At 36.2% G+C, this 27,415-nt stretch overlaps 1 protein-coding gene across 2 annotated transcripts in view; it reads left to right on the top strand.

The window, feature by feature from the left end:
• The window catches only part of TRMT11 (tRNA methyltransferase 11 homolog), a 61,649-nt gene extending 35,445 nt beyond the window's left edge, over nt 1-26,204 (top strand). For both annotated transcript variants that reach the window (XM_068551012.1, XM_068551013.1), the window contains exons 12-13: nt 6,385-6,505; nt 25,923-26,204. In XM_068551012.1, the coding sequence (XP_068407113.1) occupies nt 6,385-6,505; nt 25,923-26,054 (253 nt within the window). In that variant the 3' untranslated portion in view covers nt 26,055-26,204. The remainder of the gene's footprint in view (nt 1-6,384; nt 6,506-25,922) is intronic.
• Nucleotides 26,205-27,415: the final 1,211 nt, after the last annotated feature.

Below are 27,415 nucleotides of genomic sequence, written 5' to 3'. Positions count from 1 at the left end.
AATAAGAGAAATTAATTCCAAGGAGTGAAATGACTTGTCTAAAGTTAAAAGCTAGCTAGTTTATTGTTTTCATTATTCCTAGTGCTGTTCACATAATTCAACATCTTGCCAAGATCTCAGGTGTCTGGTATGTGAAGTGATAGATGGTGTTTTATTAATATTTTCAGAGAAGAGCATATTTGTTTATTTTTATTCTAAAGTGGTTTCTGCCTTAGACAAGCTGAACTCCAGCAGCAAACTAACTTGTCTTTTTGTTTTAATTCAAGTTTTCAGAGCTGGAATTTTTAAAAATTTATTTGAAATATATTTCAAATTTACAGACAAGTTTCAAATGCAAAAAACTCCCATCTCTCCCCCATCCAAATTTTCCAACTATTAACATACACCTCCTCTACCCCCCTTTCCTCACCCATTACATTAATCACATGCCCATTATCATTAATCTTTTTTGGAACTATTTGAGAAGTTGCAGATGTGATGCCCCATCACCCCTGCATATTTCATTGCATTTCTCAGAAGCAAGAGCATTGTTGTCAAATCACCATCAACCCCTGAACTCTGGAAATCAGCATTGATAGTGCTGCTGTCCAGATCATGGACCCCAGTCAGATATTACTGATTGCATTCTATCTAGGAAAATGCACTGCATTGACCCATCATGTCGTTCTCCTCCAGTCTAGAATATTTCCTCAATCTTTCCTTATCTTTTGTGTCCTTAACAGTTTTATAGAGTACAGGGCTTATATTGTGAAGGTTGACCCCTAACCCGGTCCATCTGATGTTTCTTCCTTGACCAGACTCAGGCAATGCTCTTGGTAGAAATACCACAAAAATGATACTGTGCTCTTAGTGCACTGCATTGTGGGGCACACAGAGCCAACCTCTACTGGATGTCTTAAACTTGATCATCTGGTCATGTTGTTCTCTGTCAGGTTTCTCTGCTGTGCGTTATCCTGTTCTTCTCGATTACTATTTCCCAGGGGGAGGTATCACAAGATTACACCAATATCTTGTTCTTCATCAGGTGACTATTCACATTGACAACTCTATTGTTGACAACCACCATAATGGTGACTTTTCTATTCCATCATTCCTTCTGCATTTTAAGTTGGCATTCTACTATAAGGATTAGTTTTCCCTTCCCTCCCATTAATTTATTAATTTATATTGGTATGGAGTCATAGATTCCTATATTATTCATTGGGTTATAATTTATTACTATCATTATTTTGTTGTTCAAATTGTCCCAGATTTATGATCAGCAGGAGTCCCTCTGAGGTGGCTCCTCTGTCCTTTTGAAATATCCTCATTAGTTTTTGTGTGTTTCTTCTATTCTGGCATTTCTGACTTTCCATTATTTTGTAGTTTATTATTTAATTATAATTGAAATTAAATGTGGTTATGAATATCTTGTGTAATTCTTTTATTTATTTCTTTTTTATAAAAAGTCAAACTGGAGGCACTTTCAACTATTTTAGTATTTCTGAAGACCTTAAAAAATGGCCACTGGATATTTCTTCAGTGACTTCTCTTTTAATAATTTTCGACAAGGGGAAATTTCCAAGTCCATATAACCAAAGGGATTTTTTAGAAGTAAAAAAGGGAAGCATGTTTTTGTCCCTTTTTTTTTTTTTTTTTTTTTTTTTACCTGAGATGTTTTATCAGAGGACAAATTTCATCCAGGCTAGGACACACATGGAAAGACTACTATGGCATTTACTTCCCTGACTTATTTGTCAGGTCTTCTGATGTTCATAACTAGACTTCTTTTGTGCCTTCTCCTCCGCTTAACTCAAAGTGATCTTATTAATGAACTTAGTTTGTCTTGAGTTTATATTAGGGAATGAACTATTTTCACTTTTGCAGTAAACATAATCCAAAGTATTTACTCTTTTTAAAATAACACAGTATTAGATGAACTTAAAACTAAAGTCATCTGCAAAAGTTTGAAATAATGTTCTTGCTTCTGATTTAAACAATTTAGAATTCGTTTGGTTATGTTGTATTGCAAATATAGCTTTTTATTAGACTAGGAATAAAGAATTCATTTAAAAATTGTACCTTAGGGGGCTTCCCTGGTGGCGCAGTGGTTGAGAATCTGCCTGCCAATGCAGGGGACACGGGTTCGAGCCCTGGTCTGGGAGGATCCCGCGTGCCGCGGAGCAGCTGGGCCCGTGAGCCACAGCTGCTGAGCCTGAGCGTCTGGAGCCTGTGCTCCGCAACAGGAGAGGCCGCGATAGTGAGAGGCCCGTGCACCGCGATGAAGAGTGGCCCCCGCTCGCCGCAACTGGAGAAAGCCCTCACACAGAAACGAAGACCCAACACAGCCAAAAATAAAAATAATAAATAAATAATAAATAAAAAAGAAAAAGAAAAAAAAATTTTACCTTAGCACAGCTTAATTTGAAAACTTTTGTATTTTTGGTATAGTGAATGTAGGCTTTTAGTCCTACTATTGAATTAATTTACTCAGCCAAATCCTGTTATATGATTGAAGTTTAAAAATAAGACTTGCACATTATAATCAAATTAAGGGATTATTCATTAAACCCAGAACATTTTTATTTTTTTCAAAACCCAAGACATTTTGAAAGGTATAAGACGATAAAAACAAAGTACTACCTAACAGCTTAGTTATTTGTGAAGAATTGTCAGAACTGATGATTGAAAAAGGATTTTCTCACTATTTGGTAATTTAAATTGTGGTGAAGAAACTGCTACTCAACAGACTTCTGCTTCCTCTAGTGCAGATTCTCCCCACTCTAGTATATTGTATTTTGGGCCAGCATCAAGACACTCTGTATATGTTATGTCCTTCAACCTTTATTTATTCTGTACCCATTGCTTGATATACTGTTTCTTCTTTCCTCAGCCCTAAAATTCTAGTCATCTTTCAAGGCCTGGCTTAATTGTTACCACCTCTGTGACACTTTCTGAAACCTTCTAAGCAGAATTCATCAATCCTTCATATGTGCTCTCCTAGTAGTTTACTTATTACTCATAGAGACTTACCACATAAAATTATTCTTGACTTTTGGTATTTGTGAGTTTATTATTCACAATTTCAACTATTTGCAAATGACCCTGAAGATCTGTGTAACATTGATTTGGGCAGGGCATACATTCAACTCGTGTATTTGATATTATAGGAGTTGCTAAGCTGTTGAGTGAGTGTAGCTTTTTGCCCAGGTTCCACATATCCCTATGTGTTGTTTTCTAATTGTCATTTATACACAGATAATGCTCTTGAAGTGATTAGAAACTGTGTTTCTTTGTGAAGGATGTCCTTTACTAGAAATCCAACTGCTAGTGCTTGTGATAAAAATGATGACAAAGTGAAGAAGTCTAATAAAGTACTCCAAAGTAAGATTTGGGGATAAATTTTAATTGTGATAAAATGAATTTTGTGGTGGCTCAGAGCCACACAAAACAGAACAGAACATGTTGTTTTTCATCTTTCATACAGGAAACAGAGAAAAGTGATTCTTTAAATTGTTTTCAGTAAGTGCTCCAATCAGCACAAAATCTGTTTCTCAAATGGGAAGTGAAACTCTAATGACATTTGGGAATAGTTAGCTTGAGTCATGAAGATTCACAGGAAAATAAATGACTGTCAAAATTGATTGATGGAAAAGCTAGGGACCTATACACTTTTTTTTTTTTTTTTTGCTTTTTTAAAAAAGGTTGAAATATAATTTGTATACCATGAAAGTCACCCTTTTAAAGTGTACAACTCCATGGTTTTTAATATAACCTCAAAGTTATGCAACCATCACCACTGTCTAATTCTAGAACATTTTTTTAAATAAATTTATTTAATTAATTAATTTATTTATTTATTTATTTTTGGCTGTGTCGGGTCTTCGTTGCTGCACGTGGGCTTTCTCTAGTTGCAGCAAGTGGGGGCTACTCTTCGTTGCGGTGCGCAGGCTTCTTTGTTGCGGAGCATGGGCTCTAGGCGTGCGGGCTTCAGTAGTTGTGGTGCGCGGGCTCAGTAGTTGTGGCTCGTGGGCTCTAGAGCGCAGGCTCAGTAATTATGGCGCACGGGCTTAGTTGCTCCGCAGCATGTGGGATCTTCCCGGACAAGGGCTTGAACCCGTGTCCCCTGCATTGGCAGGTGGATTCGTAACCACTGCGCCATCAGGGAAGCACTCTAGAACATTTTTATCATCCCAAAAAGAAACCCTGTATGCATAAGCAGTCACTACTGCTCTTGTCCCTAGCAACCACTTATCTATCTCTGTGGATTTACCTATTCTGGCTGATTGAGATTTTAAATAGATGCTTAGATTATAGGGGAATAGTACTAAAAACAAGGAATTAAGATAAGATACCATACTATCATAATAGTCTAGGCATAGTACAGATTTATAGCTTCTACTTAACAGATTGCAAACAGTCCATTAGTATGAAATATGTTAGTAAATATATAGTAAATAATTTTTAACTGCTGTTTTTTATTTTTTAGTGTGATATTTTGGGAGTACACTGTTAAATTGTTTGGCTCATTCATATAATAGAGTAGTGGTTAAAAACAAGTTTGTTAATGATAATGATGACCTAAATGATGTCCTTTCATGCTTAAACTCAAAGATCAAGTCAAAAAATAATCTAGAACGTGTAAATGTTTTTCTGCTGTTAAGCCAAATGCCAGTGACTTAGTTTTACCAGTTTAGCATTATTCATGTCATAAATATTAATTAAAATTGTATTGGTTTTGTACTTTGATTTAATTTATAAATTTGTTTTGGGTTTTATAGTTATATAAATTATATAAGCATGAGGAATTTATGTTTGTATACATTTAAGAAACATTTTAATAAAAATACCTTGTCAATAAAAGGTATATAAATAAAATTTAATAAAAATACCTTTTCCTTTGCCAAGAAATAAGATTTTTTTTTCTTTAAAAAAGGGTACATTACTAAATTTGACAATTTCAGACATTTATAAACCCTGATGTTTGCAAGCCTAAGGTCAAAACTATATCTTCTCTTTGTTACCATTACTTAAGTCTGTCACCTATGGTGTAGAATGTATTCTTTCATATCATAAATGCTTTGTATGAAGACTCCAAATTTGACATCAACTTAATGTTATAGGAGCACAACATTTCTGACTGTATAGTGAACACTAGAGAATTATTAGGTGAGATGAAATCTGAAATGGCCATTATTTGTTGGAAAGCCCTAAGGAGGGAGGCAGAGAATGACTTCAAGAGAATTCCTTCCACTGATAATGAAGTGAAGTGCATTATGAATGTTGCTAGGTAAGTGGGTGCTGAAAGTTTTGAGCATGTGGTCAAGGTAATGAGGGAGAGCTTGTTGAAGGTCACAGGGACCTAGAGAAATCAGTGAACGAGTGGTGGGGAAGACAGTGTTGATGCATTAGAATTGGCTGGTCGGATGGTGGTCCTTTACAGGAAGCGCTGATCACCACCTTTCCCGTTTTGGATCAGAGCTTTAAGATTTCCCGTATAAGAAATGTTTGCAGGCTGTTTATCTAGAAACATATGCAGGTTTGCAAAGGAAAAATAAAAACTGGCAGTCACAGTGTTCTTAAAGGTGCCCCTACCTAGTGAGCCCTCTCTCCTGCTGTTCTTCTGAATTCTGCTCCATAACTGTTTCCCCCACATTTGTTACCTGTTTCTTCTACCAAGATTAGTGCCAACAACCTATCAGACATGAAGTTCTGAACTACTGCACCCTGACTGTCCTGCTTTCTAGGTGTCGTCATCTTCATTCACTAAGTACATGTGCTGTACAGCAGCAGGCACCACTGCTCTTTATCATAACTTTGGTTTTATTTCATGGCAGAGGATTGATGTCATCTGTAGTGTTTAGTTTAGTGGTAGTTTATCTGAATAATCTTATATAACAAGGTTAATAGAGGTCTCAAGATGTCATAAAAAATTTTGCAGGGACATTTCATTTTAAAGGGGTATATGCTGTAGTGGACTTTACTTTGGGAATTTATAAAAATCCCCAGTTGAATCAGTCCCTCATGAATGTTAGGGGGTTGTTGTGGAATGTATTTCTGTCTGTCTTATGTGCTCTTGTGGGATCCTTCAGGGTAGAATTGTCATCTTGTATTTTTGTGGTTTAAATGCTTGGCATTCTTCAATAAAACATACTTGTGTTCTCTCTCATCCTCATTATACAGGTAAAAAAATTAAACTACTTTCTGTGGATGTGGTAATGTTAAATACTTTGCTTTTTAAAAATGCAGATTGTTTATGGATTATATGGACAATTAACGTATGTGAAATAAAATGGTATAGCATGTAGTGGGAGGACGTCCCATACCACCCTGGATAACCCCCATGGTGATCCTTTGCGGGGCGCACATGTGAGTGTTCCTAACAGTCAGCTGTTCTTTCTTCAGATACACTGAAGAGATGGTACCCTGGCACCCTTGCTTGAAACTCATCAGCAACTGTGAGCAGAAGCTTTCCAGTCACACATCAAGGCGCTTGATAACGATGGAAAAGGTGAAGGAATTTGAGGTAAATTATCCTAGTATTTTTCAGATAAATTCTGGAAGAATTAGAAGTAGATTTTTCTAGTTTTCCTCTAATGAAGTTTGGAAATGTTAGTCCTTGATTTTTTAAAAAATTATTGACAAGTTCAGGAAGAGGCAAAAGTTGAACAGGTTTGTGGCCTTTGGTGGAGTTTAGAGGGGTAGGAATAGAATATAGAAGTTGAAGACTAGAAATAAAAGTTGACCTTTACTTTTCAGGCTTATTTGACATCCTTGGGCTAACGCAGTTATAAAACAGAGCACTCTTAATTAAACAACCATTGTCTAATTAGCAATGTACTAGTTACCGTTTCTTTCCAAAAGCAGAACCTACTTGATTGCAGACTATACTAAAGAGAAAATGTCACTCTGTATAAAGGAGAAAGTAATTTGCCCCCATCTGTTAGGGTCCGACACGTGTTCTGTCTCTCTTTTTCTTTCTCTTTCTCCCCCACACATAATTCATTTAAGCTTAAGAAGAAAGAACAAAACATCTGTTCCTTCATATCCAGATCAGAATTGATATGAATAATACCTCATAATGGAGCTTAATTAAATCTACAGAATGCTCCTTGGGCTGTACTTATCTTGATTGACAACCAAAGCTCTTCCATATTCACTAGAAATTTGAGTAAGCCCCATCTTTGTTTTGGATTTGTAGGGCAAGGGGAAAAGAACAGGATGTTACTGCCTGAGGATTTTGTCTTACTCATCCTTACTCTGCATTTGATTTTTTTCATCTACTTCACAGCTTATGGGTTCTTTCACAATAATAAAAACTAATGTTTGTACAGTCCCTTTTGCATATATTATTTTACATATTTCTTGTTTTTGTCCTTTTAATTTCCATTTCCTGTCTGTCTCTAATTTAGACCCTTATTACCGTATACCTGGTTTATGCTGATAATCTCCTAAATTACCTTTCTCCTTCCATTTTTCACACCTCTAGTTCTTACATGTTAAATAAATCTTCCTAAAACACTGCATTCATTAAGTCACTTCTTGATGCAAAAATTTTAGTGACTCATTTTTATGACAGAGTAAGGTTCAGAATCTTCAATGTGACAAAATTTCCTCAATAATTGGGCTCCAGTATCAGGGCATTTCTGAAGGCTAAGCTATGTGTATATATACATATACATATGTGTGTGTGTGGGTGTGTATAAAGTTGATTGGTGTCCACTCTTACGTATATGTGTATGTATGTATTTGTGTACACACATACATATATATGTAAAGGTATATGTGATGTAATTAAAATGAGTGTCTGATAGTCATTTTAAACAAATACTAGACGTTTGTATGCAAATAGCAGATATTCTTGGAGTGGCATCTTGTACTCAGTCTTGTACTCAGACATATACTTATGTCATAATTATTCAGCATGTTCTTAAAACTTTTAGATTTACATTTAAAGAAGAAATATATTAAACAGTTATTTTACTTTATAGTACACCTTGCTTTTCTTCAAATTATATTCCTGGACTTTGCTGCTCACATTTTATACCAGACAGGTCACTTAATGTTTTTTGGAAGTCAAATCTCGTTCCAAGGATGACAGTTTACCATAAAACGTTTAAAACATAAGCAGTTTTCAGAAATTCCAAAAGAGGAGTTTTCAAATTATTTGACACAGTGACAACCTTCCAAAGCGATCATTTAAAATGGCCACCATTTATTTGGATATGCAATAAGCCCTCCCTATCCGAGGGTTCCACATCCACAGATTCAGCCAAACTGTGCATCCTAAATGTGGTACACGATCCACAGTTGGTTGAAACTGAGCATGCGGAACCCGTGGATGCCGAGACCCGACTCTCAGACTTGAGCATCTGCCAATTCTGGTATCCACAGTGGGTCCTGGAACCAATCTCCTGTGGATGCCAAGGGAGGACTGTACCATAGAAGCCCTCTTAACTAACCTCATTTCAAACTCAGTTGATTAGCCAGTACTGGCTATTCCTGCTCTAAAACACAATGCATGATGCCTAGAATAGGTCAGATACTTTGAGCTAGTGAGTTACTTGGTCTCTACTATATCTGTATACTTCTGTACTTACAGATGAATTGTCTATTGTGAGTCACTTGTGTTTTTCCTGTGAGCTGTTTATGCCAGTTGTATTTGCTATGGCATTTATATAATCTAATTAAATACTAGTTAGACCAGTGAAATATGAATGGAAGAATAAAGTTGTCATTTCTGTAGAAACAAATATGAATGCTTTAGAAAGGACAAAGTGAATTGCTAAAAAATTTAGAGTCTTGTATTGGAAATGGTTGAGATAACTATAACAGGTTGGAAAAAAGTTACTGCAATCCAGGTTTCTGTACTGAGGTTGCTTTGTAAGAGTCTAAGTTCTTGCTTCATTTTACAGAAGCCAAAACTGGGCATCTTTGCAGGTCTTAATTCTGTATCAAAAGATTGATAACGCAGCATGTGGAATCTTAGTTCCCCAACCAGGGATTGAACCCACGCCCACTGCAGTGGAAGCATAGTCTTAACCACTGGACCACCAGGGAAGTCCCTGAATATACAATTTTTTAAGTTGAAATAAGATGTTTAATATATTAACAAAGCATTTTAATTTTTTCCTGCTTTTACTGACTTTTTAAATTAACTGTAGTCTACTCAGCCTGCCATAACAGAATACTGCAGACAGAGTGGCTTAAATAAAAGAACTTGATTTTCTCACAGTTCTGGAGGGTGGAAGTCCAAAGCCAGCAGGTTTGTTTTCTGATGAGACCTCTCTTCCTAGCTTGTAGACAGCCGTCTTCTCTCTGTGTCCTCTGTACATACACACTGCTGATGTTTCTTCCTCTTATAAGGACATTGGTGCTATTGGATTGCCACCCCACAGTGATGGCCTCATTTAACTTCATTCACCTCCTTTAAGGCCCTATGTCCAAGTACAGAAATATTGGGGATTAGGACTTCAACATACGAATTTTGAGGCACACAATTCAGTCCATAACACTGATTATCAGTATCTGTCACATTGAATAAAAGCCTTCTGTTGTATGTTAGAGTATGCTTTTTTCATACTCTCCCAGTCACTTCTCATGTCTTTTATATTTTGAGGGAAGTAGTAAGACATTTGATAATTCAGATAGTAACATTACAGCTCTTAGAAATCACAGCACTTAGTGTACTTATTTGAGTTAGTAATAATAAGAATAATAGCTAACATTTATGTGCCAGCCACATGAGTAATACGTATAAAAAACAAATATTACCTATAGATTTTGTAGTTTTAGGCTTGAAATGAGAAAGTAAAGTGAGTGACATTAGCATTCTTAATGAGGTATAATTGACATATTTCTCATCTGTACATCATGGTTCAATGTTTGTATGCGTTATGAAATGATCACCACAGTAAGTCTAGTTAACATCCATCACCATACATAGTTACAAATTTTTTTTTCTCATGATGGGGACTTTCAAGATCTACTCTCTTAGCAACTTTCAGATATGCAATGCACTATTATTAACTGGTTACCATGCTGTACATTACCTCCTCATGGCTTATTTATTTTATAGGTGGAAGTTTGTACTTTTTGACCCCCTCCACTGTCTCCCACCTGTAACCCCCTGACAACTATCAATCTGTTCTCTGTCTTAATAAACTTCGTTTTTTTGTTTGTTTTGTTTTTTAGAATCTACATATAAGTGAGATCATATGGTGTTTGTCTTTTTCTGTCTTATTTCACTTTGCTTAACGCCCTCAGGGTCCATCCATGTTGTTGCAAATGGAAAGATTTCATTCTTTTTTTATGGCTGAGGAGTATTCTATTATACATATCACATCTGCTTTATCCATTCATCCATTGATGAACATACAACTTGCTCCCATATCTCAGCTGTTGTAAATAATGCTGCACTGAATGTGGGGGTGTATGTATCTTTTCAGATTATGGTTTTCATTTTCATAAGGTAAATGCCCAGAAGTGGAATTGCTGGGTCATATGTTAGTTCTGTTTTTAATTTGAGGGGTCTTCATATTGTTTTCCATCGTGGCTGCACCAATTTACCTTCCTTCCAAAAATGCACACAGGTTCCCTTTCCTTTTTATCCTCACAAACATTTGTTATTTCCTTTGGATAACAGCCATTTTAATAGGTGTGAGATGATATCTCATTGTGGTTTTGATTTGCATTTCCGTGATTAGTGATGTTGAGCATCTTTTCAAGTGCCTGTTGACCATCTGTATGTTGTCTTTGGAAAAATGTCTATTCAGATCCTCTGCCCTTTTTTTTATTTTAATTTTTTGCTTTTGAGTTGTATGAGTTCTTTGTATATTTTGGATATTAACCCTTATCAGATACATGATTTGCAAATGTTTTCTCCCATTCGGTAGGTTGCCTTTTCATTTTGTTGATGATTTTCTTTGCTGTGCAGAAAGCTTTTAGTTTGATGTAGTCTCACTTGTTTATTTTTGCTTTTGTTGCCTTATTTTTAAAGTCATATCCAAAAGATCATCACCAAGATCAATGTCAAGAAACCACCTGTGTTTTCTTCAAGTCTCTAATCCATTTTAGTTAATTTCTGTGTATGATGTAAGAGGATAGAGTTTCATTCTTTTGCATGTGGCTGTCCAGTCTTCCCAGCACTCTTTATTGAAGAGACTGTCCTTTCCCCATTGTATATTCTTGGCTCTTTTGTCATAAATTAATTAATTGAACATAAAAGTATGGATTTACTTCTGGGTTCTCTATTCTCATCCATTGATCTATGTGTCTGTTTTTATGCTAAAACCATACTGCTGTAATTGATATAGCTTTGTAATATAGTTTGAAATCAAGGAGCATAATACCTCCAGCTTTGTTCTTCTTTCTCAAGATTGCTTCAGCTATTTGGGCTTTTTTGCAGTTCCATACAAATTTTTATCATAAATGGATGTTGAATTTTGTCAAATGCTTTCTCTGCATCTGTTGAGATGATCATATAATTTTATTCTTCCTTTTGTTAATGTGGTGTATCACGTTTTATTGACTTGTATTGAACTCTTCTGGCATCCCTGGAATAAATTCCACTTGATCATGGTGTATGATTCTTTTAATGTATCGTTGAGTTTGGTTTGCTAATATTTTGTTGAGGAGTTGTGTATCTATATCCATCAAGGATATTAGTCTGTAATTTCTTTTCTTGTGGTATCCTTGTCTGGTTGTGGGTAGTGCTGGCCTCGTAGAATGAGTTTGGAAGTGTTCCCTCTTCCTGTATATTTTGGAAGAGTTTGAAAAAGATGGTATTAATTCTTCTTTGAATGTTTTGTAGAATTCACAAATGAAGACATCTCGTCCTCTGCTTTTGTTTGTTGGGAAGTTTTTGATTACTGATTCAATTTCTATTAGCAATTGGTCTATTCAGATTTTCTATTTCTTCATGACCCAATCTTAGAAGGTTGTGTGTTTCTAGGAATTTCTTCTAGGTTGTGTAATTTGTTGGCATATAAGTGTTGATAGTAGTCTCTTATGAGCCTTTGTATTTCTGTGGTATCAGTCTAAAGTTTCTTCTTTCAGTTCTGATTTTACTTATTTGAGTCTTTTTTTTTTTTTTTTCAAGTGAGTCTAGCTAAAGGCTTGTCAGCTTTATTTATCTTTTCAAAGAACCAGCTCTTAGTTTCATTCATCTTTTCTATTATGTTTTTAGTCTCTATTTCACTTATTTCTTCTCTGATCTTTATTTCCTTCCTTCTACTGTGAGCTTTGTTTGTTCTTCTGTTTCTAGTTTGTTGAGGTATAAAGTTAGGTTGTTTATTTAATGTTTATTTTAATACATTTAAAAAACAAATATTACCTATAAATTTTGCAGTTTTAAGTCTTGATATTAGAAAGTACAGTGAATGACATCAGCAATCTTTATTTTGTGGCCTCCATAAAAAGTACTTGCACCATATGATGATTATGAGGGCTTGAAGCACTGTTCCAAAGAATTGGAAGGAGAAAAATCTAGAGAAAAGGCTTTAATAATTAATGGAGCCCCATAATAAACCAGTCATTTCTGTTTTAGTGACAAAATTAAGACCCATTGTGGACAATTTCACATTTGCTTTTCCCTGAGTTTAATTTGTTTAAGAAAGTCTAGTATATTTTTTTTGGTAGATTTATAATATTTCCCTAAGCAAATTTGATACACAGAAGAAGAAATAGAGAATGATCTAAGAATGCTTCTGAGAATGCTTTTTCCTATCTAAAAATGATAAATAAGGGCACTCACCTTAGATATTTTTAAACCTATAAAGGCAGTGTTAATTTTTGTTTGGTTGCTTTTTATCATTTTACTTTTGTCCTTTCAAATTAATTTATAAAACAAGGAAAGCCTGTTGCTCAAGTAATATTTTGAAATGGCCTTCACTTTATAAGATTAAATTTAATCAGTGAGTTGTTTTTTTGTTTTTTTTTTTTTTGTTTTTTTTTTAAATAAGGGTTTTGGAGAGACACTGCTTTATAAAAACCTCATGCACCTTTTTTTTTTTTTAATTTTATTTATTTACTTATTTATTTATGACTGTGTTGGGTCTTCGTTTCTGCGCGAGGGCTTTCTCTAGTTGCGGCGAGCGGGAGCCACTCTTCATCGCGGTGCGCGGGCCTCTCACTATCGCGGCCTCTCTTGTTGCGGAGCACAGGCTCCAGACGCGCAGGCTCAGCAATCGTGGCTCACGGGCCCAGTTGCCCCGCGGCACGTGGGATCTTCCCAGATCAGGGCTCGAACCCGTGTCCCCTGCATTAGCAGGCAGATTCTCAACCACTGCGCCACCAGGGAAGCCCCTAATCAGTGAGTTTTAACTTGTATGGAGTTTATTATAACTGAAATTACTTTGTCATGTTAAATTAGTCGTGTTTGGCTTTTAATTAATTACTTCATTTCTACCTTCTGTTTGTATGGAGAGGAGTGTATGTAATTGCAGCAAGATCCCAGTCCTTTATAATGAAAGTGATGACATAAAATTGTCAAACAGTTCTCATGCACATCTAACAAATTATTCTCGACCTTGTTCAGTGTTGTTGATTTTGGCAGTGGAAGACTATTAATTTTAGATTTTTACACTTTTGTATACTGTGTCTCTTCATTTTTGATTTGTTACTTGTTAGGTTTAACTTCAGTATAACTTTTGACCCACTGGATGTGTTGTTATAAAGTGTTCTCCCTCCCCCTCCCTTTTAAAATGTAAACATAAGTTATAAATGTAAAAAATATCTAAAGAATATAGATATTTCATAAAGCTTTGTATCTTTACATTATTGGCTATAGTTTTCAGACTTACTGAACATCAGTAGTAAAGGAGAAAATTCTTGCTAACCATGTTAAAATTATGAAGATGCCTGATTAAGAAAAGCTAGTTTTCTGTCATTATTCCCTGTTGATATAGTCTGAAAGCTAAGTGAATGACAAATAACACTGTTTTAATGCTTTATTTTTTACAGCGGTTTCACATCCATTTGACCTTATTATTTTGCCTCTGTTAGAGATGAGGAAGTGGCCAAGGCCTAGCCCAGTCCACTTAAATAGGAAGTGGCCAATTTGAGACCAAAACTCCTCTTTGTCCCTGAAATTCTCTATCCTTTTTTCTAGATCATGTTGCCTCTTTACCAAAACACAATTCTACCTTTAGAATATGCTAAGATTAAAAGGCAAATGTTCTTGAGTAGCATGTTACAAGTTTCTTTTAAAGCCAGTTTTTTCTCATCACTCATGGGGCCATGGCAGAATGTGATTTGTTTTTACTAGATCTTATTTTTCCTGTTGATACAACATGTAGTCAATGCTGCTATATATAGTTGTGGTCACAGTGGTTACTCCTATAAAACATTTTTCTCATATAAAATTCTTAGGAGAAAAATGCTGATCTCTAGAGTTGTCCAGAACAGTTCAGAAATCAAGTGTAGTAGTTTGTCTTCAGTGAAGTACCCAAAATAATACTCTCTCAGTGTTTTATACCAATGTACTTGGATAGACAAACGGGTACCCAAAGCAGCCATTTTCAAGACTTCCTTGAAATTTTTTTTTTAAACATTCATGCAACTTTTATATGCTATAGTACTTGGTTAAATATAAGAAAATTATCTTAAATTGTCATTGCACTAAATGGACCATCATGTGCCCTATTTGTTTTGTGGCTTATTTACTTGACATCCTGCCTTACACTGCTGGTGGTTTGAGAAGTACTGAAGTATAGATAAATTTAATTTTAGATACCATATGGACATTAATTTAGACTAAAGTTATAATATTGTGTAAATCAGTTGTTATTTTTTTTATAGCTAGCCAGTATAGTTCACATGATTTAAAGTAGAGAATATTGGGAGGTCATAGTAGCAGGTGATGAAAGTTAATGTAATTTTTTATTTTGGACCAAATGAAAGAGTCCAGTAACATGAAGCCTATGAATGCTTCATTAATCAGAATGGAAGGTGGCCAAAACTGAAAGACTTGACTAAAGGACTGAAAGATTTTAAAGCTGTGGAGGGAGAAAAGAACCATTAACATTAAAACAACAACAACAGTGTTTTAAATGAGGAAGAGAGAGAAGAGAAACTGAGGTCACTTGTTTGAGAAAATGACTTATGAATGGCTTGAAGTGGAAGAAATTAGTCTTTGTATAAGTAGTTTCCATATTAGAATGATAGTAGTGTTGCTAATCATAAAACTGTGGTGTTTTGCTGACATAATGCTTGTGCCTGTTTCCATCATGCATTATCCTTTCCCAGGATCGATGTTGTCAATTTTTTTTCCTTTGGCAGCCATTTGAATTAAAGGTGGTCTCTTCCTGTTGACCTTTCTTTCTGAAATACTTTGTTTTTTGCTTGTCTCTTGCCAGGATGGTTGGGTATCTTCCTTTTGATTAGAGCTATGAAAGATTAGAGATTAGGTATGAAGTATTTCAATCTTATAACATGCCTGGTGGGAAATAGATGCTACTTCATTTATCAGTGAGAAAAATAAGACAGGGTGACACTAAGTCAGAACATGATAGTTGGATAAGAACTGAGTCTAGGTCGTAGTACAATACAGTATTCATTACCATCAAAATTTGTGTCTGTGTGTGTGTGAGAGAGAGAGAGGGCAAGGGAGAGAGATGGAGAAAGAGAGGGTCTTTTAAATTATTTTGCTTTAGAAATCAGAAGGAAGCTATTTGCATTATTTATAAATTATATTTCAACTTGAGATATTTAAAAAAGGCTTATAAAAACAGAAAGAAGCCTGATGCTGCATATCATATTGTATTAAATCAGTTTTAAGGATCATGCCATCTACTTAGTTCTGAATGAATTACTTTTGCTGTTAATGGTACTTTTCCTTGAATTTAAATTTTACAGAGTCATCACTTGACTTTTTCTTTTATACTTCTGCAACTAAATGACTTTGCCAAACTGGATTTTTTGTTAAATTAATGCTGTCATAATAGTTTTAAATTACTATTTCTGGTAAACCAAGAAAAAGCAAAAGTCTATCCCCTACTAGCTCCAAGAAGGAATCATTTAAGATACCTGGATCCTTCTACTTATGATGCTATTTGGATATGACTCTTTTATTTGCAGGAAAAAAACAGTTTTCTGAAGGCAGAGAGAGCATCCATCTTAATATTCCAGCTCTAATGCTCATATTTTCAAACCATGGCAGTAAAACAGTCTTTAACTGCTGTTACAGAATCTTAGGCAGAGGTCAGTTGCAAAATATAAAGTATGATCTAGGAGTCCAAGGCATGAATAGTTTAGGGAAATGGGAAGTTTATGTTCATAGTCAGCATAATCCTCTGGAGCTTTTTTTATAATTCTCAAATGACACATTTTCTATTTTTTGTATTCTTATTTATTTATCATATGGTTATTTAATTTAGAACTATCTTTCTAGTGTTTTTCAAATTCAGACACAAACTAGTGTCTTCTTCTCACTCCATGACCCACCAAGAACCCAACCCTGAGATTTTAATATGTATTTTTTTGCCCAAAACCTAAGGGTACAGTTTAATGAATAATTGTAAGGTAAACATCTCTGTAACCACCACCAAGGTCAGAATTACAGAGTATTGGAGCACCCCCTTTTGTGGCTATTTTTGATCATAAACAGCTCTTCCTGCAGGTAAAACCACTAATCTGACTTTTATGGTAATCACTTCCTTACTTTCCTTTGTAATATTATCACTCTCGAATTCATCCCTAAGCAAAATAATTTTGTTTGGTTTTGATGTTTACATATATAAATGCATGTGTATTTTAATTAATTTTTCTTTTAATGGATTGTTGATGATTTTAAGAAGTCACCTAGGAGATGAATTGTCTCCAGATTAAAGCAAGAGTATATATGTTCATGTCTATGCGTGTTTTGGTCTGTTACTCATCCTCTGCTGCTTAGGGTAAGTAAGGTTCTTCTTAACTTTAATTGACTTTTAGATATAGTAACTAATAAGTTGTCATTACATTTTTATCCCCTGTGTTGGCCTGTATTTTAATGTTTGAGGTTAAGTTTTGAATTTTACGGAGTTATAGGTTTTAGTGGCGAGTATGTAGAAAGTATTCATAGTTCTGTATCATCATGATAGCACAAATATCCATGATGGTTTTTTTTAGTTAGAAAGAAATTATGTGTTGAGTGCCAGATGTCAAAGTTCAATCATTAGATGTCACTCATTTTCAGAACTCTAGATATAAAGATTTTTATATATATTAAAATATTTTAACAAATTTTAGGTAACTTAATATCTTACAGAGTAATTAAACTTTTTACAAGTACAGGTTATATGTAAATACCTAGTTTAGGGATGAAGATTTCCAACCCTTACCTTGCTCCCATTAAGAATAGTGCTAGAGGTTTTTTTCCCTTAATAGTATTGGATGCCAGACTTTTGACCTGCTTGTCCTTGGTTTGGAAATGGCCTAGTGCTGTTTATAGTTGTATAACTTTAGCACAAGTGGTTTCTATAGCTACTGTCCAGTACCAGATGTAGAACACTGGGAAGCTTTGATAAGGGGAGCAGGATTTTTAAACAAAAGCAGGACATGGATAATTACCCTGAAGCTGAACTGAGGTCCATTATGTTCAGTACTGTCATTTACATTTCATTTTCACTCTCTGCTGATTATAAGAAGGAAAATCTACTCTCTGTCTTCCTCTTCCATCTCTTTGCCTTCTTCCTCTCACCTTATTAAAGAATGTGTATTATACCTTTAATCTGTTTCATGAATCCTCGACAGAATTAGGTGAGCATCACCAGTCTGATGGCTTTTACTTACGATGACAGCATCATTGGTTTCCACTTATCATAGAATAAGTTTCGTAAGCCATTTGTATTCAAGTGTTTGCAGTGAAACTGCTGTTTTGTATAAACTGCTGCCACTTTGAGAATATAAATGACTTAAGGTTAATACTAGTGAGGTAGAAGAAATCATTATCTCATTATCAGGAGCTGTCAGTAAGTGAAAGGACAACTTAAACCTGACCTATAATTAAAATAGAGGCCATTTGGTTTTCTTCCAGATGGTTTTCAACTTCATCCCCAAAGTGACACCTTTTCTAGGGGAAAGCTCTTGTTTTTAAACAGTAATTTTTATAAATTGATGATTATTCTTAGGTATATTGTTGGGCGATTCTTTGAAAGTAACTCTTTTGGCAGTAAAGGGATACCGTGAGAGAGAATTTTGGCTTCAGTTAGAATGTGGGTTGGGAGTGATGGGACAGACTGTAGAGTTAAGCAAGGGGATCCGGTTTGTAGTAGAGGGGGGCTGGAGGCAAGGAAGTTGAGAAAATTCATACCTGATGACTCCTTTTTTTTTCTCTGTAAAGAAGGATGTAAGTTTTTGTTGAGAGTGAATGGAAAAGGTAGGATGAGAAATGAGAAGGAAAACTGTCTTTTACTGATTTTTACATTCATGTAGTTTTCATATTTTTGTATGTTTTCTTTTTCTGATTTGACTGCATGTTCCCTGAGGGGAAAGCCATGGCTTTCATCACTCACCATGTGTTTATGGGACCATTTGTGTCATGTGTTGAGACAGAACAGACTGATAAAACAGAGTCCTTATCCTTAGAGAACTTGCATGTGGGAGAAACGATGACCCAACCCATTCCAGCATAACGTGTTTGGTTCTGTAGTGATCAGTGCACGTTGCTCTGTGAACACCAGAGAGCGCCTACCTGAGGAGATGGTGCTTGAGTCAAGAGGCCAGCATTTTCAGCAAAGGTACAGAGACATGAGCGGGGTTATGGTGCATTCAGGGAACCCTAGACATTTAAGCATGACTGAAATACTATGTGGGGAGGAGTGGCTTGAGAAGTGGAAAACCAAAGGCCTGCCTAGTGTTGAAGGTCTTTACATACCAAAGAGTTTCAAGTTTATCCTATCGGTGATGGCAAGCCCTGAGGAATTTGAGTTAGGAGAGTGGCAGAAGTTCTTGTTTTAGGAAGGTCACCCGGGCTTTAACATGCAGGCAAGTTTTTATTATGGAAAGATGCCAGTGATGCCAGCCTGGAGGCTTCTGGCATGGTCATGTGAAGATGATGAGGCTGTCAACTAAGAAAGGTAGAAACTGGAGATTGTGGGCGAGACAGTGGAATTGAGAGCTTCCGGGGGGGTAGATGTGGCAGGACCTAATGACTAATTGAGTAATTGGGGCAAGAGAGACAGGAGTTAAGGATAACTTTTAGAAATCTGGCTTGGGGTAGCTGAGTAGGTGCATGTATTTTTATCCTTCCTCCCTACTTCCCAAAGGACATGGTGCAGTGCCGCTTTCCTGGACTACTGCAGTAGTCTTCCAGCTGGTTTCCCTGCCTCTGGAATTTCTCCTACCATTACATTTCCTGTACGGTAGCCAGAATATCTTTCAGAATGTAAATAGATAACGAAACTCCCCTGCGTAAAAGTCATCAATAACTTTCTGTGAAATTTAGACTAAAATTCAAAATCCTTCGCATAACCTTCGAGGCCGGCCTGGTCTTAGACTTCTGGCCTGTCTCTCCAGTTTCATTTTGTGCCACCTTCCCTTTAGTTTTGCAAGCCTTCGCCACACTAGCCTGCTTTCAGTTCCCAGAATGTACGTACTTACCTCTTTCTAGTCTGAGTCTTTTCACATTGTGTTTCCTCCCTCATTGTGTTCGCTAGAACACAATGTGTTCCCTAGAATGCTTTCTTCTCGTCTCTTTCTACGAGTAAATTTGATTCATCCTTTAGGTCTCAGATAAATGTCACTTCCTTAGGGAAGCCTTTCTTATCCATTCTCTTCTCCCCCATCTAACTAGGTGTCTCCTTATATTCTTATAGTACCCTCTTCTTCCCAGTGTTTAATCATAGTTTGTAAATATATGTTTGGGTATACGTTGTTTAATGTCTGTTCCCGCCAGTATATAACTGTGAATTCACGGAGCTTGACTGTTTTGCTTACCACTCAGTAAATATTTATGGAATGAATAGTAATTGTTCAGTGATTGTTCTGGGCCCCTCTAGAATAAAAACAATCAAGTTCAACAGCATTTAAATCATCCATTCGAAAGAAGAGTAGGAATAGATAGTTATGGCTAGCTAAAAGTTTTCTGTTTCAAAATACACTGAATTTTATCATTACCCTGATATCACTCTTCAAAAGTCAGTGGTACAGAAACATTTTAATCCCATCATACCTAGGCCTCATTTCTCATGAGAAGCAAACCAAAAAAGCAGCTGAATCGCCGTACTGTGGAAAATCATAACACCTTCCTTCTGTTTAAGGAGGAGATGATAACAAAGAATGGCAGATTTCTGGGAGAAGGCAGTAATTAGAAGGATAGTTTTACCTAAATGGAGTTGTCAACTTTAGTTTCTTTAAAGTCTGAGCAGTTTTATGATGTTCAGGACGCTCTTACATATATGTATTCTCCCAGTGTAATCCAGAGTGTCATTAGTTCCATTCAAAGTGTCAGCTTCAGATGTAACTACACAACATACAGTTTTTTTTCTTTTCTTGAGAATTTGTTCCCCTTTAGATTAACATTTATTAAATTACAAGTGTCTGAAGTACTTTCCTTTTAATGTCTCCTGTGTTCTTTTTGATGCTCTACTTTTGATGTAGAGTTATTTGTAAAAATAAAGATTAACTTGAATAAGGTCTAGTTTATGTACTTTTCCTTTATTTTTCTTGAGACTGATTTGCAAATGGACATAAATGACAATGATACACTTTATAGTCACTAAGGTAAATAGGTATTGGTATATTTCCACACTATTCTTCTAAAAATGAAATGGTGTGAATAAATGCCAGTGCCCTCTGAAGGAAAATGGCCATCACGTTGCTGCTCTGTAACTCTAGACGTTTACAACAATCAGGACTTAGAGACAGCGAGGGAGATAGAGTGCTCCTGACTGTCGGATGCATGATGGTCAGCTCTGCTTTGAACTATCTTTATCCACTGCAGGAAATACTATAAAGAAGGATTTATCTGCTTCAGCCAGCAGAGGGCACTGTACACATAAAAGTACACTACCAATTGTAAAGCTTCCTTTGATTTTTTTTGGCAAGTGTGTTAAAATTCCTCGAGTGGTTTATGTTTAGAATTAGCCGTACTGATAGGACAGGAAATTGGCTGGGTGGGACAGTGGTTAAAGGGGTTCTGTCTAAAAGTTTAGATCTGAAATATGTGCTACCGAATATGTTGCTGTTCCGTGAAGAACGTCCTCTAAATGTCAAACTCCATTTTGAACGACCCACTAATCTACCATGTGGGAAGTTAACTCTTTAACCATTGTTTTGATGTAATTTCTACTTTAAAAAAAAAAAAGTGTGCCGGAAAAAGCATGAGCTTTGAAGGCTGATCTAGTCTACAATTCTGGAAATACTGCTTACTAGATGTGTGACTTGTGGCAGATTATTTAAACTCTTTTAGTCTCTTTCCATATCTGTAAAATTTAGATAATAATCTGCTGTGAAAAGATGCAGAAAATTAAATAATTCACTTATGTAAAACACATAGTTGCAAATACGTATCAGTTGCTTTCTTGAATCAGAACTTGTATGTTTCTCGTCATATTTACAATTGCTGTTTGTCTTACAAAGTTAAGTGATAGGTCCGAAAGCTGTGTATTTCCATTATGTAGCCATCTGTAGCTAGCACAGATTTTCCTACAGAAGTTCTTGATTTCTGGTTATAAAAATGATAAACAGTAGATAGTGTAATCAACAATCTTAATATTTTATTCATATTTCCTTAAGTACTGCCATGTGCCAAAATTTAACCAGTAGTTATGAAATTTGGGAAAGGTGGTCTGTAAGCTTTCATTGCCATAGTTTTCTTTCTTGGCATTTCCTAATTCTTTGTGTATTTTTATTTTCCATGAAGTATTTCTTGCTTACTAAAGATTGGCAGAACTCAGGTTTTATGATACATAGATGATATCATGACTGATAGTGATAGACAGATTTGGAAGTGTTAGAGAAGCCAGAAATCAAACATTGGGGCAAGACTGAGTTAGTGAGGGACATCAAGGGTTGTGTTGCTTGAGGATACTCTTCTCCTCTTAAGTAAACCCTTGCCCTTTGAGATACTGAGTTGAAAAAAAAAAAAAAATCTGCAGATATTCTTGGTTGAGATGGGCAGGGAATGTGAATAGAGAAGAGTTATCAAAAGGTGATGAAAAATATGTAGAGTTGAATATCATCATCTCAAGTGTGAGCCCTGGCAAACTAAACTAAAGATAGGATGAAAGAGAGAGGGAAAAGAGAGAAAAAAATAGCGAGTTTGCCATTTTATTCAGCATCAAGGTAACATAAGTTCTGAATGCTGCAAATGGTATTTTTCATAAGGACCAGAGTATATGTTAAATGTGTATTGTTCATAGGTAATGATATTTACATATATGATATGTATGTGATAATATGTGGACCATAAATGTACTGAACGTTTTATGTGGGACATTTTATGAACCATGTCTTTTCCACTTAGATGAAAATGGTAGCCAGAGTCTCTGGAGTGTCTGGCTTATCCCGAAGCAGGACTTAACGCTGCTAGTAATAGAACGGCTCTTGCCAGGTCCCTGGCTGCACAAGGGATTTGGAGCTTTTGGGTTCTCCAGGAGTTTTTGTTATGAATGTCTTATTTCACAGTTAGGGGGCAATCAATCTTATAGAAAGAGGCGTTCCAGTATAGGACCCAAACACATACCTCACATTGATTCTTCTCTACTCCCTGGGAGATAAATAGGATTTCCCCCAGCCCCCAGAGGTTGCATTTCGAAGGTTAATAGTCTTTCCCCACTTTTCCCGTAGCATGTATTTCTCTGTCACTGGGTCTCTGTAGCACTGAATATATGGTCTGTTAGGGCCTTATTTTGCTTTTACTACTATATGTTCTGAGCGAATCTTGAAGTCTAAACTAGTTAGATAAAGAATGCCATAGGTAGTATATGTTTTCTTGATAAACATTAATTGGCATAGGTTTTAATCATTACTTCTGGGTTTTCCAGGTTTCTGCTGTTCATTCTCAGTCTCTGCCTCTCGTCTTTATAGTCTCTTCTTCATCCTCAGTTTGTCCTATATATCCTTTAAGTCGAAGACAAACTATTTGGTTAAGCTCCCACTTTGGTCTATGAGGATACCTACCTTCCATTGTGCTTCGGCTTTTCTCTCCTGCTTCCCCCAGTGAGCTGCCTAATTGGCAGTTTAGGTGGGTTAGGCACACAAGTAACTGAGCCCGAGTCAGTCCCCGGCCCATCCTGGTCTTCAGCTGTCTTAACCATGCCTCTACCTTTTAAGCTAGCACTCTGGGATCACACATTTCTGTCCTGTCATACCACTGCAGCCCCAGGACATTCACTGAAGTAGTCTGCAGTGCATTTTGAGATGTAGAGGTGCTCTTGCATGGCTTAGAGGAGTCACAGGGAGAAGAGAGGACAGAGGGCAAAGCTGGGAAGGATCTCACTGCCTGACGGTGCTCTGATCCCTCTTGTACAGAAGAGGAAAGTGAGAAGACATTCAGCAAACTGATGTGCAATTGAATCTCACTCCCAAATGTTAAGGGAAAAGCCTCAGAATTGGGGAAAGTTTGAACTCATTTGGATTTTAGCCAGAATGCTGGAATATTAGATTTGCATTTTAATAAGTTGCATTTGATCCCATTATGGAGAATAGAGAGTGAGCCACAATGGCAAGGCAACTGGCAGTTTAGAAAAAAAGCAAGGAGAGATGAGGAAGGCTTAAACTATAGTACTGGAGTTATGGATGAAGAGGAGGAGTGGATGTGAGAAATACAGGATGCAGAATCTAAGATTTTAGGACCGACTTAATGTAAGAAGAAAAGGGAGAGCGATTTGACCCAGGTTTCTGATTTTGATGACTGGGTGGGGAATGATGCAGAGCTGTGAGAAGTACTGTAGCAGGAGAGATGTCGCTTCTGGACATAGCTTTACACATAACCAAGTAAAGGTATTTCTGCCAGGATTAAGCTAATGTAGTTCAGAAAGTAGGCAAGTTTTCTGGTGATCTTATTTGATATAAGGACAGAATGTAGAACGCCTGGAAGAGCAGATGATGGCAAGTCCCTTCCTTTCCTATGACTCTTCAGTCAGACTTCTGATAAAAGTTGGCATGCACAAGGCAAGGCTAAATGCTGGACCATTGCCCTGTGTTGCTGCTCTCCCAGGTCCGGCCTGGAGACGTGGGCGTTGAGTCCTCCTGTCCAGTCGACAGTACTGCTAGGGTTATGGTATCCCTCAGGCATCCTGTGGCTCCTTGTATCTCCTTCTAGTATGAAAATTTTGTGTCATTGAAATAATCCTCTTAGTTGCTAGAACTAAGTTAATAGCATTTCTGATCCAGGTCTCTTCCTTTCTGGGAAGCCTTTGTTCATCACATGTTTATTCCCAGAGATACTCCTGCTTCTTGAGTTGAGGAAAGAGTTAGCTCTTTTGGGGAAAAAAACCTCATTGTATTACAGTCAAAGGGTGTAGTCCCTGGGTCTGGTAGACCTGTGTTCAAATCCTAGCTCTGTCACTTACCAGCTGTATTATCTTGGGCCTGTACTCTTAAATAACTCCTCATCTGTAGATGGTAATAATAGTGTACTTATCTCTTAGAGCTGATGAGTTTATATTAGCTAGTGCATGTAAAGCATTTAGGATGGTTTTTGGCCCATAATAAATACCCCATAAATACTACCTTTCCTTTGGTATTCTTTAACTTTTTATCTTTTGGGGATTATATAGCCTGAAGTTAGTAACCATTGGCATGCTTTCACGTGCTTGCAAGAATTTGGAACTGTAGTATACTTAGTGCCATAAAATTTAAATAGCCACTTTTTTTCTTTTTAAATGAATCAGGAAATCTGGGCATGTTTAATAATTTCTTTTATTGTGTAATTAAAAAAAAAACATTCTGGGGCAAAATAGTTTCTGAATAAACAAATCAACCAACATAATTTTATTTTGGCTAAACCTGGGCTTTTATTAATATTAGGTATGAGGGAGAGAATGAAAGTATTCATCTCATACAGGAATGAGGAAAAATACAAAAATATTTTGAGGATTGTTATATTGCAGATATATTTGTAGATATCATTTTGATACTGAAACCAGGATAAATAATTAAGGTTCATATTTTCTAATTATGTCTCCCGCCTATTCTCAAAATCACATTAATCCCTGTACATTTGAATATGAATTTACAGAAACGCACGGGAAATGAGATTTTATTTCTAATTAGATTTTTTTTCCCACAGCTTAAGGTGGCTAGTGAAATTGGCTGAGAAGCTGATGTCTCAGTGTTGTCTGTCAGTCTTCTTATCCTCAGTTTTCTAAGCTGAAACATGACATTTTATCCCAGGTTAATATTTCCAGTTTCCAAATGTCAGTCTAAGCACTAGTCCTCACCTGTCTCTGAAGTCTAAAAGTGTGAAAATCGCTTGTTTATCCTGTGTCTTCATCTACTGAGGTTACTTAAAGTTGCCAGGAATAGTTTATTTCATTAACTGAACGTGCATGTACCCCCAGACAGTTTTACTGATCTGTATGACATCATACAAATGTAATAATTTGTTATTGTACACCATTGGAGTAGAAGCTTCCTTGCTTGATAATTCTTATAGTCAAAGACGGTTTCAGTTTGTGCTGAACTAGGAATCGGAAGATGCAGGTCGTTGTCCCAACTCGAGTTGCCCGGATGATTCTCTTTGCATTCCCTGGGTCTCTGTTTTCCCAGTAAAAGTTTTTGTCTTCTCTGTGCAGAGGACTGTTGTGTGGCTCAGATGAGGTGAAGTAAGTGAAAACACTTTGGGTACCCAAGCATGATACAGATATAAAGTGGTGGTGTATTTCTTGTTCATGTAATAAAGGAAAACAAATGTGTACCAGAGAGTGAGATTTTGCTTAAAGTAAATGACTGCTTTGGTTGCTGGCTAACGAAAGAAATAACTCAAACATCTTTATTTTCTGTATTTTCCAACCAATCAGAACCGGGACCAGTATTCACATCTGCTGAGTGATCACTTTCTGCCGTACCAAGGTCATAATTCCTTCCGTGAGAAATATTTCAGTGGGGTAACAAAAAGAATTGCCAAGGAAGAAAAATCTAACCAGGAGTGAAAATTAGGATTTTGACGATGGAGAAAGAATAAGGATTTGATAGAAAAGACATCTGGATGTGAACTTTCATGTATGATACAGGAAATGTACTGTTTTAAATAATTTTATATAACAAAATAAATGCTATAAAGTCAACTGAACAATTCTTTTAACGTTAGCTTTGTTTTATAGACTATTTTGTTGGATGTGGTCTTTTGAACTTTATATTTATGCTTTCAAGTATTATGGAAGTTGAAAACAGTTATATTTTTGGTAATTAATTTACAAATGGTGTTGACTTTTTAAACAGATATCTGCTGGATATGTTATAGGCATTAATAGTGTTTGAGAATTTATTCATTAGGTAGGCTTGTTTAATTTTGTTTTTGATTGTAATTGTTTTACACTGTCACTAATAAAGCTTACTGAGGATTCCTAAAATCGTGTAGTATATGGAGGGGATGTGATGAAGGAAATGAATTTTTATTTATAAATCCCAGACAAGTAAGTAATCACAATGATAATGGTGATGATGAGAAAGGCTAGGACCTGACAACCTAAAAAGATTCCAAACTCCTTGAGGCCTGTCCACATCTGAAGCTCGTCTGTACCTTGGATTTGCTTCTGCATTCCTAAACCTTGACTGTCGGTCAAGTTAACTACCCACAATTTTTGGTTTAGAAAGTAACTGATAGTTAAAAGCAGTAACAACAACACAAATCCTTGATGGTTCCCTAATGGTATTAAGTCTAATCAGAGCTCTTTGAAATGGAAGCTGTATTTTCTTGAAGGAGAAACTTTGCTGAGTCCACATTGTGTCCATCATGAAAATATCTTGTTTGAAAACCACTCTACCCATTAATTCAGGATGCTAATAGCTTTCCTGCTCTCGGTGATCAGTGTACCTCAGCAGGACGGCAAGTAAACGAATCCTCTCTCTTTAACCAGAGCCTATTTTTATTTATGCTATTATTATTATTTTAGTGTTACTGCTGGCTTTTATGGACTCACAACTTGAACGTGCATAGCTTAGGACCTCCAGAAGACCAGTGCTGCCCAAGCCAAGAGAGAGAGCAGGCCATCCGCTTAGTTCTGCCTCCTTTTCTTGTCCTGCAGCTCTGAATTTCAGCAGCAGATCTCAAACATTTCAGTGATTGTTTTGTTTGGGTTTCTGGATGTGATTTGTGGTACACTGGGGAAAATCTAAAAGTATTCAAGGATGATTTATTTTCAGTATTTCTGTTGTAAACTGACTTATTTAAAATTTTTTGAGGTTATATGGGGGGTGAGTTTGAAACTTTGTAGCTGACTAAATTTGGAATGAGATTTTAGCCTTGCCCCATTTTTTGGTTGTCACAAAAATTAGTCCAAATTAGTTCCAA

Source organism: Eschrichtius robustus, chromosome 9 (genome assembly GCF_028021215.1).
Source record: "Eschrichtius robustus isolate mEscRob2 chromosome 9, mEscRob2.pri, whole genome shotgun sequence".
In the NCBI taxonomy this organism is placed as follows: Eukaryota; Metazoa; Chordata; class Mammalia; order Artiodactyla; family Eschrichtiidae; genus Eschrichtius; species Eschrichtius robustus.
Note: the sequence above shows the minus strand (reverse complement) of the source record. Positions and strands in the feature narration are given on the sequence as shown.